The 13,663-nt window shown below is 51.9% G+C and overlaps 1 protein-coding gene across 1 annotated transcript in view; it reads left to right on the forward strand.

Moving 5' to 3' along the window:
- NSG1 (neuronal vesicle trafficking associated 1) overlaps nt 1-13,663 on the forward strand; it is a 30,678-nt gene that overhangs the window by 5,253 nt on the left and 11,762 nt on the right. The window contains exon 3 of the mRNA XM_049886516.1: nt 1,153-1,269. Within this exon, the coding sequence (XP_049742473.1) occupies nt 1,153-1,269 (117 nt within the window). The remainder of the gene's footprint in view (nt 1-1,152; nt 1,270-13,663) is intronic.

The following is a 13,663-nucleotide window of genomic DNA, read 5'->3' on the forward strand; positions in this document are numbered from 1 at the left end:
GTGCTTGGCTGCTAACTGAAGGGTGGGTGATTTGAACTCACCACCTGCTTCGTGGGAGAAAAGACCCGGCGATCTGCTCCTGTAAAGATTACAGCCTTGGAAACCCTACAGGGCAGCTCTACTCTGTCCTATAGGGTTGCTATGTGTTGAAATTGACTCCGATGGCACAAAACAATGCCGTTTTTTAAATTATTACTTTTATGTTTATTTTTGAATATTTTCTTTATTTTCGTTGTTGAGAGTATACACAGACACACCAATTCAACTTTCTACATTACAGCTTGGGGGCGCTGATTACATTCCTTGAGTTGTGCAATCATCCTCACCCTCCTTTTCTGAGTTGTCCCCTCCCCATTAACAAACTCACTGTCCCCTAAGGTTCCTGTCTAATCTTTCAAGTTACTGCTGTCAGTTTGATCCCATTTAGATAGTTCTCAAAAGAGCACAATGCTCACGGCAGACATTCTTCACTAGTCAAGCTAAACTTGTTTGGTTTTAAGAAGACTGGAGGGGATATTTTTGGTTTAAGGTTTAAAGATTATTTTAGGGCAGTAGTTTCAGGGGTTCATCCAGCCTCCACAGCTACAGGAAATCTGAATTCCATGAGAATTTGAAAATCTGTTCTGCATTTTCCCCCTTTTGATCATAGTTCTTCTATGGAATCTTTGATCAAAATGAACACCACCACATTTTGCTTATCCATTCCTCTTACGGTAGCCTTGTACTTGTGTGAAATGGCCGGTGTACTTCGCCACGTTCTCACATAGAAACACCAGTGAGACCTCAACATACACCCTCCCACCTCCCTGGGATTCAGCCCTGAGTGGTGGAAGGAGCACTGGGTTAGGAGTCAGGCGTCAGGCTGGGTCCCCGTCCTGCCGCCTCTTAGCTGCGTGACCTTGGACAATGAGCTTAACTCCTCTACCCTCAGTTATAATATTCCCTTCCCGGAGCTGCCGGAAGAATTGTTCTTGGGTAATTTCCCTGGAAGCATTGCTCAGGGGAGATTGCCAATAAGTGGCCGCATTTCTCATTCTTTTTGCAAATGACTTCCTGATGAAATGGCTCCCAGAGCTCCTGTTGTTGAGCGATGTGTGTGTCCACGCATCTGGCTGTGCCACTGACTGTTGGCTTCTCTCATCTCTGGACAAGGTGGTCGTGAAAACTAAGACCGAGTACGAACCGGACCGCAAGAAGGGCAAGGCGCGTCCTCCCAAAATAGCCGAGTTCACCGTCAGCATCGCCGAGGGCGTCACCGAGAGGTTTAAGGTAAGCGGCCCTGGAGGGGTGAGATGCTGCCCCTGCCCCCTGAAGCCCACTGAGCTGCGGGCTGACCGTGGGGCGCCTGGAACAGGATGTGACGCTGGTCAGCTTCCGGGTACAGGCCACGGTGTTAACTTTGCAGGGGGCTATTGTTTTGCTTTTCGTTTTATTGTGGTGAAAAGATATATAACAAAACATACTCTGTCTTAACAATTTCTGCGTGTATAATTTAGTCACATTGGTTACATTCTTCAAGTAGTACAACTATTCTCGCTATCCTTTTCCAAATCCTTCCAAGACCATTAACATAAACCCAATGCCCCCAAACAAAAAAATCCCCTTTTCCCTCCCTCCCACCCCGTAACCGTTTATAATCTTTGGTCTATATCAGTTTGCTTACTTGATACAAGTGAGACTGTACGGTATTTGTCATTTTGCGAGTGGCTCATTTCATTAGCTTGTTTTCAAGGTTCATCCATGAGGTGGCGTGTATCAGGACCTCATTTCTCTTTATGGCTGAGAGGCATTGTGTGTGTGTGTACCACACCTAGTTTATTCATTCCTCTGCTGATGAACGTTTTGGTCGTTCCCACCTTTTGGCCATCGTGAAAAGTGCTGCAGCCAACACTGACGTACGGGTTTCTGTTGGCGTTCCTGCCTTCACTTCTTCTGGGTGAAGACCTAGGATTGGGATTGCTGGGTCGTATGGTAGTTCTGTGTTCAACTTTCAACCTTGTAATTTCTTCATCTTCCAAAATGATTGGGTATTACTTATTTTTATAACGGGAGATCCACACACAAGCTTTGTTTTAGGCAAAGGTTATAAACGTATGAAAAAACACAAAACGTTATGTTTTTTAAGTAACTGTTCCAAGAAGGAGCAGAAATAACAGAAGATGAACGCATTGCACTTATGACAGTTCTGAGCTCTTGTCATGTGTTAGGGCATCTGGCTGATCCTCCCAGTAATCCATCCCAGGAGGTAGGTTCTGTTAGTGTAGCCCATTTTACAGATGGGCAGGTTGAGTCACAGTGCAGTCACAGCTATACGGTCGGGTTCCAGAGCCCTTGTGTTAATCCCATGCTTCCTGCCTCCTGCTGCCATCCTGAGGCTCAGGATTGGTGGGGCAGTGTGTTCTGTAAGTGGTGTTGCTGGAAGAGCTGGAGAGGGGAGCCTTGTTCTGGATGGTTCTCCAGGGAGGGACGGCTGCTGAGAGGGGCGGGGTTCCTGTCAGGTCTGGGTGGGAGGAAGGTTTAGGTGGCTTCTAAGGGTGGAAGCAGCTGCACTGGTTGGGGAACAAGGTAGGATATTGATCTTCTGGAAGCTTCTTCTTTGTGTCGGATGAGAGAAGGCAAAATGGTGGTCTTCCTCGCAGATTCAAAGGAGTCCTTTGGGAGACATCGTGGTGGTCCAATCTGGATGTGCGAGCAGTTTGCTTGTGCCGGGGGGCACAGGTGTTCACACCCCCTCAGCTCCAGTGCACTGGTGTATGTCACCCTGTTTGATCTCTTTGACAACCGTGTGGATCGGAGAAGGCTGGCCTGGGGACCATCCTTGCTCAATAGATGGAATGCAAGCCTGGAGAGGTGAAGTGGCTTTGTGGGGTCATTGCGGACATGGAAGCGTCATCTGATGTAGATCCCCTCCTGCCCACCCCCGCAACACTCCCTCTTGGGCCTGGAGAACAACTACACAAGGAAGGGCCCATCTGGCCCCATGGCGGGCCACTTTCTGTGTCTCTGTTAGCTCATCTAACCCCCCCAGCGACTGTCCCCAAGTGGTAGGCACCAGTAGTATGGCCTGTTTTATAGATGGGGAAGTAGAGGTGCGGAGAGGTCCGCGTCCATGATTTCTGCTGGTGGTGCCTGCACAGTTTATACTCCTCTGGCGGCTCCTGGCTCTGTGGCTGACACGTCATGAAGTTCATGGCGGGGACCAGGACAGATTAGTTCCACACCAACACCTCGCTTCCGCTTTGGCCAGCCGGCTTAGCTGTGAGCCTCCCTGATGCCACGGCCACCCCCTGCCTGTCCACGCCCTGGGATTGGCCACCGCCCCTGGCTGAGCCAGCAGTGACCTCGATTTCAGGGCCATGATGTCAGCGTTCTGATGGTCTGACGCCGTTGGAGTAGCTGAGTGTGCCCTGGATTTGAGCTTTGTCTCTCCTGACCCTGACCTTTGGGTCCCCACAAAACAGGGTGCCATCGGGCACTCGAATGGTGTGCCTTCATCTGCTGGGGGTCCAACGTCTGTGCTCACATCTACCACCCTGTTGGACGCTCCTCTGTGCTGTCCCCAGGCCCCTTGCTGCAGGCCTGGGTGACGCACGCTCGTCACCAGGGCTCTGCAGTCACGGGGGGCCACTGGGTGGTTACCTGGCTGCTGTTGCCCAGAACCCAGGGCTTGGCAGTCTCAGGCGAGCATCCATGCCTGTCCCGGTGGGCCAGCTGCTGGGGGCAGAAGGCCAGCCTCACCACTCCACGTTTGTCTTCTATGGTGTCTGAGAAGGTGATGCCTGTCCTGGGGCACTTGGGGGACTATGGCATGGAAATGAGCCCCTTCCCTGACCTGCTGTATAAACCTAGGCTTCCCAGTGAACAGACAGTTAAGCACTCGACTACTAGTCAGAAGGTTGGCGGTTCTAACCCACCCAGGCAGGCCTTGGAAGAAAGGCCTGGCAATCTACTGAAAATCCTATAGAGCAGTTCTACTCTGCAATATCCTGGGTCACCATGAGTTGGAATCGACTCGACAGTGCTAACAACAACAACGTTCATAAACCTGCTGGACGGCTTCTGGGAGACAGACTGACTCACGGCCACCTTGAAGGGGGCGTTGTGAGCCCCTTTTCTCCCCTTCCATGGAGGAGACCTAGTTCAGTTCCCAGCCAGTGCACCTCATGTGCGTGTTGCTCTGATGCTGAACAGGTTTCAGTGGAGCTTCCAGACTAAGGCTAGGAAGAAAGGCCTGGCAATCTACTTTTGAAAGTCAACCAGTGAAAACCCTGTGGATTATAATGAATGGTGTTACCCACAACTGTTCATGGGGATGACTTAGTTCCATTGTACATGGGGTCACCATGAGTCAGAGGCTGACTCGGTGGCAGCTAAGACAGCAACAGTCATGGTGCCTGTCCTCAAGTGAACAGGGTTGTGGTGGGATTCCCAGTGCCTCCTGTGGGTCCCTCACTCGCCGAGAACTGTCAAAGATAGCTCACCTGGATCGAGAGCCCTCTCTCTTGGCCACCTGGGTGTATAGGTGTCTTACACTTTTACAGGTGATATTTGTCAGTTCTTACCAAGAAGGTAGTGACTTGCCCAAGGTCACACGGTAAGCAGGCCCAGGGGCCTGTTCCTGTCTGCACACTTAGGCCAGCCAGCTTGACCTGGACGTCTGTAGAACAGAGTTGCAGAGTTGAACCATGTGCATCACGAGGGCACCTCTGGCTTTGTCTGCTCCTGCTTAAGGGCTATCGCTGTTAGCCAAGAGGTCAGCAGTTCGAATCCACCAGCGACTCCTTGGAACCCCTATGGGGCTGTTCTACTCTGTCTTGTAGGGTTGCTATCAGTTGGAATTAACTTGATGGCAACGGGTTTTTTGGTTTTTAGGCCTTTTCTGACTGGAAGGAGATGTACTGGTCTCCCTGCCCATCTGCTGTGGGCGTGTGTTTGAGGCACCTCTCAACTGCTGTTTCTCCAAGCGTGATCTGGGCGCGCTTGTGTTGGAATCACCTGCAGTCTGATTTTAACATGGGGACCCTGGGTCCCACCCAAGTATACTGAACTGGTGTTCTGGGATGGGGTCTGGAGCGTGAATTTTAACATTCTAATGTATGTGTCATCTGCTAATTGAAAGGTTGGAGGTTTAAGTCCACCAGAGATGCCTCGGAAGAAAGGCCTGGTGGTCTCCTTCTGGAAAACCAGCCACTGAAAATCCTGTGGCGCACAGTTCTACTCTGACGCACATGGGGTCACCGTGAGTCGGAGCTGGTTTGATGGCAATGGTTTGGTTTAAGGTACACAAAGTTTTCAAACCTTTATGGGTGGAGGTGGATGTGGGCTCTAGCACTAGTGCAGGGAAGAGTCAAGAGGGCTGTTGCCTGTTGGAAATGCTAGAGGTATGGGCTACCCACCATAGGATGGTGAGTGCCCGCCATCCTGGAATGTTCTAGAATGTTCTGTCGGCCTTTTCTTTTGGGGCCCAGCTGTGTTTCTCTGAATGCATACACATGATGAGGCATGCTTTATTGTTGGAGGCATCAGCCGGTCAAGGGTTGGACCCTCTTTCTAAAGATGGGGAAACGTGTGTAGGAAAGCCTGGGATGAATGTGTGTTGTTAGGACAGAATCAAGGACCTGCCCTCCCTGGCACATGCAATACCGTCCTTGTCTGGAGGGGAACAGGCAGGTGCCGTGGCTCCCCCATCCAGCCACCTCCTTGGTTCTGTTTCCCTCTGTGTGTGACCCACAGGAATGAAACCCTGACTTTCTGACGCTGAATCAACAAGTAAACAACATGCTCCTTTTGTCTCTAATTTGTGGCATTTCGGCGTGAGGCGCCAGTGCTCTGAGCTTCGTCTTTATATGCCTTTGGATGGCACCCCTGAAATGACATGTCTTTTTGGATGTTACTTTATAATGATCACTCGGGGATTAATCTCCTGGCTGCGAGGTTGCTGGGCTGGTTGCTAGGTGACGGCTGATTGGGAAGGGTTTTGTAAGATGTAGTCACACAGGAATTGCAGGCTGAGTCAGCCAGAGGCAGCCGAGAGTCTAGGCTTCCGACAGGTTAGTGTCGATGAAGAAAGCCGTCCTTTAATGAAGGTGTGTGTATGCTGAGAATAAATACCGGTTGAGCTGTTTCTCAAATTAACGAAACCTAAACATTTTGTTTTGAAGGACACTTTCCCGCTCTCCAGTGCGGAGGTGTATCAGGGCGGGACTGGGGGCTGCTTCTCCACGCTCACATTCCCAGCTTGGAAGATGGAGGACCCACGTTGCTGCTGTTGGGTACCTTCAAGTCAGTTCTGACTCATGGCGACCCCATATGTCAGAGCAGAACTGCCCCATAGGGTTGGGTGTAATCATTATGGAAGCAGATCACCAGGTCTTTCTCCCACAGGACAGCTGGGTGGGTTTGAACCGCCAACTTTTCGGTTAACAGCTGAGCACTGAACTATTGTGCCACCAGGGCTCATTAGAGGGCTCGTAATTATGCAGATTAAAGGACGGTTGGTCAGCCCTCGCCCCAGGCACCTTTATCCTTTGTGGCCACCTCCACGGAGATCCCCACACCCTCTATTAGCCTGGGAGTGTGTTTGGGTGCCATGTTGTCTTCTGGGGCCTTAGGGGATGATTCCAAGGTCAGCCTTGTACACAAACGTCTTTCACAGTCAGCACAAGAGCTGGGAGAATGTCCTAGAAGGAGAGTCCAAGTGTGTGTGCACAAATGGCCCTGTCATCAGCAGTCGATGCTCTGTGGGGGTGTCGCTCGGAGCCCTGTCGCAGTGATTCGGTGGTTAGTTTCTATCTTGTGCTCCCATCCTTGACGACCTTGAGCTTCCTGCAGGCCCGTCTGTTTTCCACCCTCTCCAGTAATCCCCCGGTGTGTTTCAAGATGCACTTGTTAAATATTTATAAAGGCAGGTGCGGTTCCCTGGCGGTGGGCAGCAGGGCAGGCCTGCAGGCAGCGGGGCTGCATCCGGGATCCCGCCCCGGGTTTGGGCACCCCCGGCGACCCTCCGTGGCCAGCCGCCCACACTGCATTTTGAGTCCCCTCCTCTGTGTTGAGCGTCTTGCAGGACTTTGAGCCGCCCCCCAGCAACCATCCCAGAGCTGTGCAGTGAGGGTCTCGCCCAGAACCGGGTAGTACGATGCTTGAGTCATTTTTGGGGGGGGGGGGTGTGTCTGCCTGCGTGCTTGCTGTTGTGTGGGTTCCCTAAAATATTTGGTGCTGTGATGCTGGCAGATGTCGGGATTCATCTTCCTTTTCCAAGAGTTTCCTTTTTTGTGCTGCATTACTCAGCAGAAATGCACATTTCCTTCCCCTCCCCCTTGGAGCGGGAAGACAGAGAGCCAGAATAAGAATAATTGGAGCCACCATCGACTCGGGGCTCCGTGGCCGGGGCCAGAGCTTCACGGGTATGATTTCTTTCAGGCTCAGTGTCTGAGGCTGAACTTGCTGTCCTGGTTTGTAGGCGAGGAGATTCAGGTCAGAGAGCTTAAGGAGCAGGCCCAAGGTTAGATAGCTCATGAGGGTGGAAGAGGATTCGAACTCACATCTGCCTGACATGCCAGAGCCCGTCTAGCTCTTTCCGCTGCCCCCGTGGCTATGTGGATCGGTGGCGTGGGCATGTGGCCAGCTCCCACCCCAGCTGGCAGTGGCCCTGAATGGTCCCAGGGGGCAAGGAGGCCGGCCTCATGCCAGAAGGAGCAGATGGAATCACAGCAAACTGAAATGCTGTGCAAGTTCCTGACCTGTAAGATGGGCTGTTACCGACACCCACTGCCGTGAGCATTGAAAGAAACGGTACCTGAGCCAGCGCCTGAGACGCTGACGTGTTGCCATCGAGTTGATTCCAACTCAGGGTGACCCTGTGTGTTACAGAGTAGAACTGCTCCATAGGGTTTTCTTGCCTGTAATTTTTACAGAAGCAGATTGTCAGGCCTTTCTTCCGTGGTGCAGTGGGTGGGTTTGAACTGCCAACTGTTCCGTTAGTAAATGAGTGCACACCGTTTGGGCCACCCAGGGACCTTCTTATTAGTTGAGTGACCATAACTTATGGCCCCCAGTAGGACACTTTTGAGTCACAGTGGGTGCTGACCCTTTGGGGTGCCTGGGCATAAGCATCAGCTCCGACTGTCCTGGACGCCTGGAACATATGGTCCTGTGCGTGTAAACTCATACACTTCACCCCCAGGCCCATTTCCTACTTGCTACCTGTTACTGGCGGGTCTTTCCACCGAATGCCTGTTGGGCAGGGTGGCTGGGGCTCACCCCCCTTATCAGGACCCAAGCACCCTGAGTGCCGCATGGCCTCCCACCTCTCTCCTGTGGCCCATTCTGTGTATCTGGCGACAACACGCCCCAGCTCCAAGCTTCATGGGCTCCTTGGCCTCAGCTCACAGTCCTAGCCCCTGAGCGTGGCCATCGAGGCCCGCGGGCCTCTCCAGCCTGTACCCTCCACCCCTCCAGAACCGTGCGTGGTGGGCGCCCTGGCAGGCCGCGCTCTCAGGATTCCACGCCTCTGTTCTTTTCCGAAACAGCCTCCTCCTCCCCCACCTGGCTCTGTCAGGGTCATCTGGGATGGATGGCCTCAAGTTCCTGCTGCAGCAAGCTTCTCCCAACTTGCAAGACGAAGTCAGGTGTCTGTCTTGATTTGGGTTCCCCCAAAGTGGAATTCGGACAAGCCTCGGGGTGTGGTGGTTTATTCGGGGGTGATCTCTGGAAGCGAAGGGAGGAAAAACCTCTGTAGAGTGTATTACCGAGATGGTGGCCGCCATAGGCACCTGGCCTCTCAGACATGTGGGTTCGTCCCTCCTAGGGACAGGTTGTTGGTAGGTGCCGTGGAGTCGGCTCTGACCCAGGCGACCAGTGTCAACAGAATGACACGTTGCCGGGGTCCTGCACTATCATCACGACTGTTGGTATATTTGAACCCATTGTTGTGGCCACCGTGTCAATCCATTTTGCGGAGGGTTCCCTCGTCTTCGCTGACCCCCTACTTCACCGAACAGGATGTGTGATGTTCTAGCCGTTGGTCTTTCCTGATGTCGTGTCCAAAGTAAAGGAGCCCAGATCTCACCACCCTCGCTTCTAAAGAGCGTTCTGGTCGCGCAGCTTTATTCACCGATTCCTGCACCCCACTGGCTGAGGTCGCCCCCGGAGCTTTCATGCCTGCACTTCCAGGCTGCCCTACATGCGCCAAGCTGCACAGCTGGGGAAAGCCTGGGGCAGAATAGCAGCAAGATTTGGGGGACCCTGACAGCACTGGGGTGGGAGCTGGGATCCTGGCGGCATCAAGGGAACACCCAGAATGGCTGCCGCTCAAGCCAGAGGTGGGCGGGGGAGGTGACGCAGGCACATAAGGTGTCTGCTCCATCGTCCCCGTGTGCTCAGAGCCCCCACAGTCTCATGTCCTGGGGTGGTCCTAACAAAGTACCACAGACAGGGGGGCTTAAGACAACAGAAACATGTCCTCTGGTGCGCTGGAGGCCGGAAGTCTGAAGTCAAGGTGTTGGCAGGGCCACGCTCCCTCTGAAGGCTCTGGGGGAGGATCCTTCCTTGCCACTTGGAGCTTCTGGTGGCCTCAGGCTTTCCTTGGCTTGTGGCTGCATCGCTGCAGTCTCTGCCTCCGTCTTCACATGGCAGTCTCCCCTCTGTGTCTCTGTGACTTCTCTTCTTATAATGACACCCATCATCGGATTTAGGGCGCAGCACTGTGAGAGAATAATAGGGAATCCTGCTGGCGCAGTAGTTAAGTACTCAGCTATTAAGAAAAAGGTTGGCAGTTCGAACCTACCCAGTGGTTCTGAGGGAGAAGAGACCTGGCGATCTGCTCCCATAAAGGTTACAGCCTAGAAAACCCCGTCACATGGGGTTCCTTAGGAGTCGGAGTTGACTCTGCGGCACCTAACAACAACTAATCCAATATGACCTGATCTTAATTTAACTATTGTCACATCTGCAAGGACCCTATTTCCAAATGCGGCCACATTTTGAGGTTCCAGGGGTTAGGACTTGAACGTATCTTTTTTGGGGACACCATTCAACCCATGGAGACCTGGTGGTACAGTGGTTAAGTGATATAGCTGCCAACCAAAAGGTCGGCAGTTCAAATCTACCAGCTGATCCTTGGAAACCCTATGGGGCAGTTCTGCTATGTCCTCTAGGGTCGCTATGGGTTGGAATTGACGCGACAGCAACGGGTTTGGTGTGGTTTTATTCAACCCATAATAGTTGTGGTCACAGAGAAATGTCTGTTCAAGTCCTTTGCCTGTTTTTTTAAATTAGGTTTTTCTTGTTGTTGAGTTGTAGGAGCTCTTTATATATTCTCCATACTAGACCCTTATCAGATGTATGATCAGCAGATATTTTCTCCCATTCTTTAGGCTGTCATTTCACTTTCTTACTAGTGTCCTTTGAAGCACAGTCGTTTAATTTTGTTATTTTTTCTTTTGTGGCTTGTGCTTTGGTGTAGTATCCTTGCCAAATACAAGGTCCTGAAGATTTATCTCTATGTTTTCTTCCAAGAGTTTTATGGTTTTAGCCCTTGTATTTAGGTCTTTGATCCATTTTGAGTTAAATCTGGATAAGGAATGAGGTAGGGGTCCAAATGCATGTGGACATCCAGTTGTCCCAGCACCATCGTTCAAGAGACTGTTCCTTCCCCTGTTGAATGGTACTGGAACTCTTGCTGAAAATCAGTTGACCTTAGATGCGTGGGTTTACTTTGGACTCTCAGTTCTATTCCATTGGTCTATATGTCTATCCTTATTCTGGTGTCACACTGTCTTTATTGTTATAACTTTGTATTAGGTTTTGAAATCAAGATGTACAAGTCTTTCAGCTTTGTTCTTCTTTTCCAAGATGGTTTTGGCTATATTTGGCGTTCCATGTCGTTCCACTTGAATTTTAGGATCAGCTCTTCCATTTCTGTGATAAAGACCTTTGGAGCTTTGATAGCGATCGTGTTGAATCTCTGGGTCACTTTGGGTAGCACTGATAATCTTAACAATATAAGTCTCCCAAACCATTAACATAAGATGTCTTTCCATTTATTTATGTCTTCTTTAATTTACGAGTCGGAATTGACTCGACAGCACTGGGTTTGGTTTGGTTTTTGGTTTAATTTCTTTCAGCAACGTTTTATAGTTTTCAGTGTCCAAGTTTGTTCACTTTTCAGTGTGGGTCACAAACTGCTATACTGTTAGTCGCACCTGTGACTGTGTGACCGATACAGAATCACTGATTTGGTTTTTTATTTTTGTGTAGGATGCTCAGAGTAATGGTGTGTCGGTGCAGAGGGATGCTAAAGGAAGCCCAAAGGGCCTGGGGCAATGCCTGTGCCCAGTTCAGTAATTTCAGCCCTTGTTCTGGAATGTTCCAAGTTGTCTCATGGGGGTCCTGAAGGTCTCTGAAATTGGACACCTTTTTATTTCACTTGAACTAGGAGAAGGTGGATGCCAGGTTACATGGTGTGTCCATGCATTGTGGTATTCAGTGAGAGGCTGGGATGATCCAAGAGGCTGCCTGGAGGCTGTGGGGCTGGCCCTGGGCTCTGACAGGTAAGGAGGAGAGAAGGCCTGGCAGCCTGGGGCAGGACCAGGGACAAGAGCAGAAGAGAATCTTCAGAGGGTGTGAGCTGGTCCTAGACCCACCCTAAAACAGTCCTAATATTTGGGGCCCAAGGAGCCTGAGTGGCACATGTGGTTTGTGATCCCACTTAGTGGCACAGAGGAAGAAGGGCCTGGCAATCTGCTTCCATAGAGATCACAGCCAAGAAGACCCTGTGGGGCAGCTCTACCCTGTAATACATGGGGCCGCCATGAGTCGGGGGTTGACTTAATGGCAGCTAACAACAGTTTGAGGCATAGCACGTCCAGCCAACAGCACACTCTCAAACCGCTGCCCCTTGTCATTTTCCCACTAGACGTGTGAGGGCGTGAGGTGTTGCTCCCACCAGGTCAGACCTAGTGGTGGGAAGTTAAATTCACTGTGAGGCATGGTGTCCCCTCTGTGGTTATCAAAGTCCTACGGGGCCTAAGGGGAGAGCTATGGAACTTTCCAGAAAGATCCCACACTGGCTCAGGATTGATTCTGGGCTCATCCCCCTGCCCACTGTGTGACCTTGAGCAGGTTACCTGGCCTCTCATCGAATCCGGTAGTGGCCGAGGAGTCCCAGCCACTCCCTTTCTCCTTGCCTCTGCAGACGGGGAGGCAGCTGTGAAGGGCTTCGCCAGGCCACCCACTGACTCCCTGGATTTACGGCTTTGCCGTCTCCATGTCTATTCTGGGACCGCCGCGTTCTCATTTCTCGGTTCTGTGAGCACCTCGGCCATCAGGCCCGGGGATCCTGGATGAGAATCACAGGCAAGGCTCCAGGAGGAAGCCCCTGGGAAGTGGTTTCCCCACAGCTCTGCCTATTTTTAACCTGAGACAGATGGGGTGCTGAGAGCCAAGCTCCGTGCAGTGCTCGTATTTAGGGCAGGTTTGACAGACACCCGTCTCCCAGGACTTGAAGTCATACCACAGTGGGGCTAGTCAGCCCGCTTTGTGTCGTGGACTGTGTCTATCAAGGAGCCCTGGTGGCGCAGTGGCTAAGTGCTCAGCTGCTAACTGAAAGGTCGATGGTTCAAACTGACCCAGTGGCTCTGCAGGAGAGAAGACCTGGCGATCTGCAGCCTGGGAAACCCTGTGGGGCAATGCTACTGTGTCCTTCAGGGTCACTGTGAGTCGGAACTGACGGTGCACCACCACCACAACCACCATCTGTCAGTCTTTCCTACTCTGGTGGCTTGCGTGTTGCTGGGATGCTGGAAGCTATGCCACTGGTATTTCAAATACCAGCAGGGTGACCCATGGCAGGCAACCCTGGATGCCTCATAGAAGCAATGATGGCAAGTCGTTGGCTCATTTCCTTTGGATGCGTCATCAGGAAAGACCAATTGCTACACAAGGACATCATGCTTGGTCAAGTAGAGGGTCAGTGAGACTGAGGGACCATCCATGAGATGGACTGATGCAGTAGCCCCAACAGTGGACTCAGACATACTAACAATCATGGCGATGGCGCAGGACCGGGCAACGTTTCATTCTGTCGCACATAAGGTTGCCATGAGTCATAGCGAACTTGAAGGCAGCTAACACCAACAACAAAATAAAATACACAGGGTTACGAAGAGGTCAGTTACACTGGACCACCCAGGGGAGGCTTTGTCTGGGTAGAGACCCCAGGATGCTGCCCTCGGTGCCCACAGGGACAGCTGGCAGGGAGCTGGGACCCAGGTAGGTGGATACAGGAGGGACAGCAGCCCTGGGTTGGGAGCGGGCAGAGTGGTGAGAGACTGTGCTGAGCACTGGGCATTACTGGGTGGTGAGGTGTCATTTAAAACATTGCTCCCTCTGGCTGTAACATCTCCTGGGGCAGCTGCAGGCTTCCTTTTCTTTTCTACAAACTCAGACCCTCCTTTGTCCCTGGTCCCCTGCCCTCCTGCCCTCTACAGTCTCCCTGGTGGCAAGGCCTCTCGGCCTTGCCCATGTGGTTTAGCTGTGACTAGAGCCCGGGGCGCTCTGGGCCCTGGAAGGCTGCTGTCACCCAGCCTCATGCAGTGTCCGAGTCCAAGCAAATTGGGGGTTCTCTGCTCTTCAAGAGGGCGACAGCCTGATTCAGGGAGGGGAG

Source organism: Elephas maximus, chromosome 5 (genome assembly GCF_024166365.1).
Source record: "Elephas maximus indicus isolate mEleMax1 chromosome 5, mEleMax1 primary haplotype, whole genome shotgun sequence".
Taxonomy (NCBI): Eukaryota; Metazoa; Chordata; class Mammalia; order Proboscidea; family Elephantidae; genus Elephas; species Elephas maximus.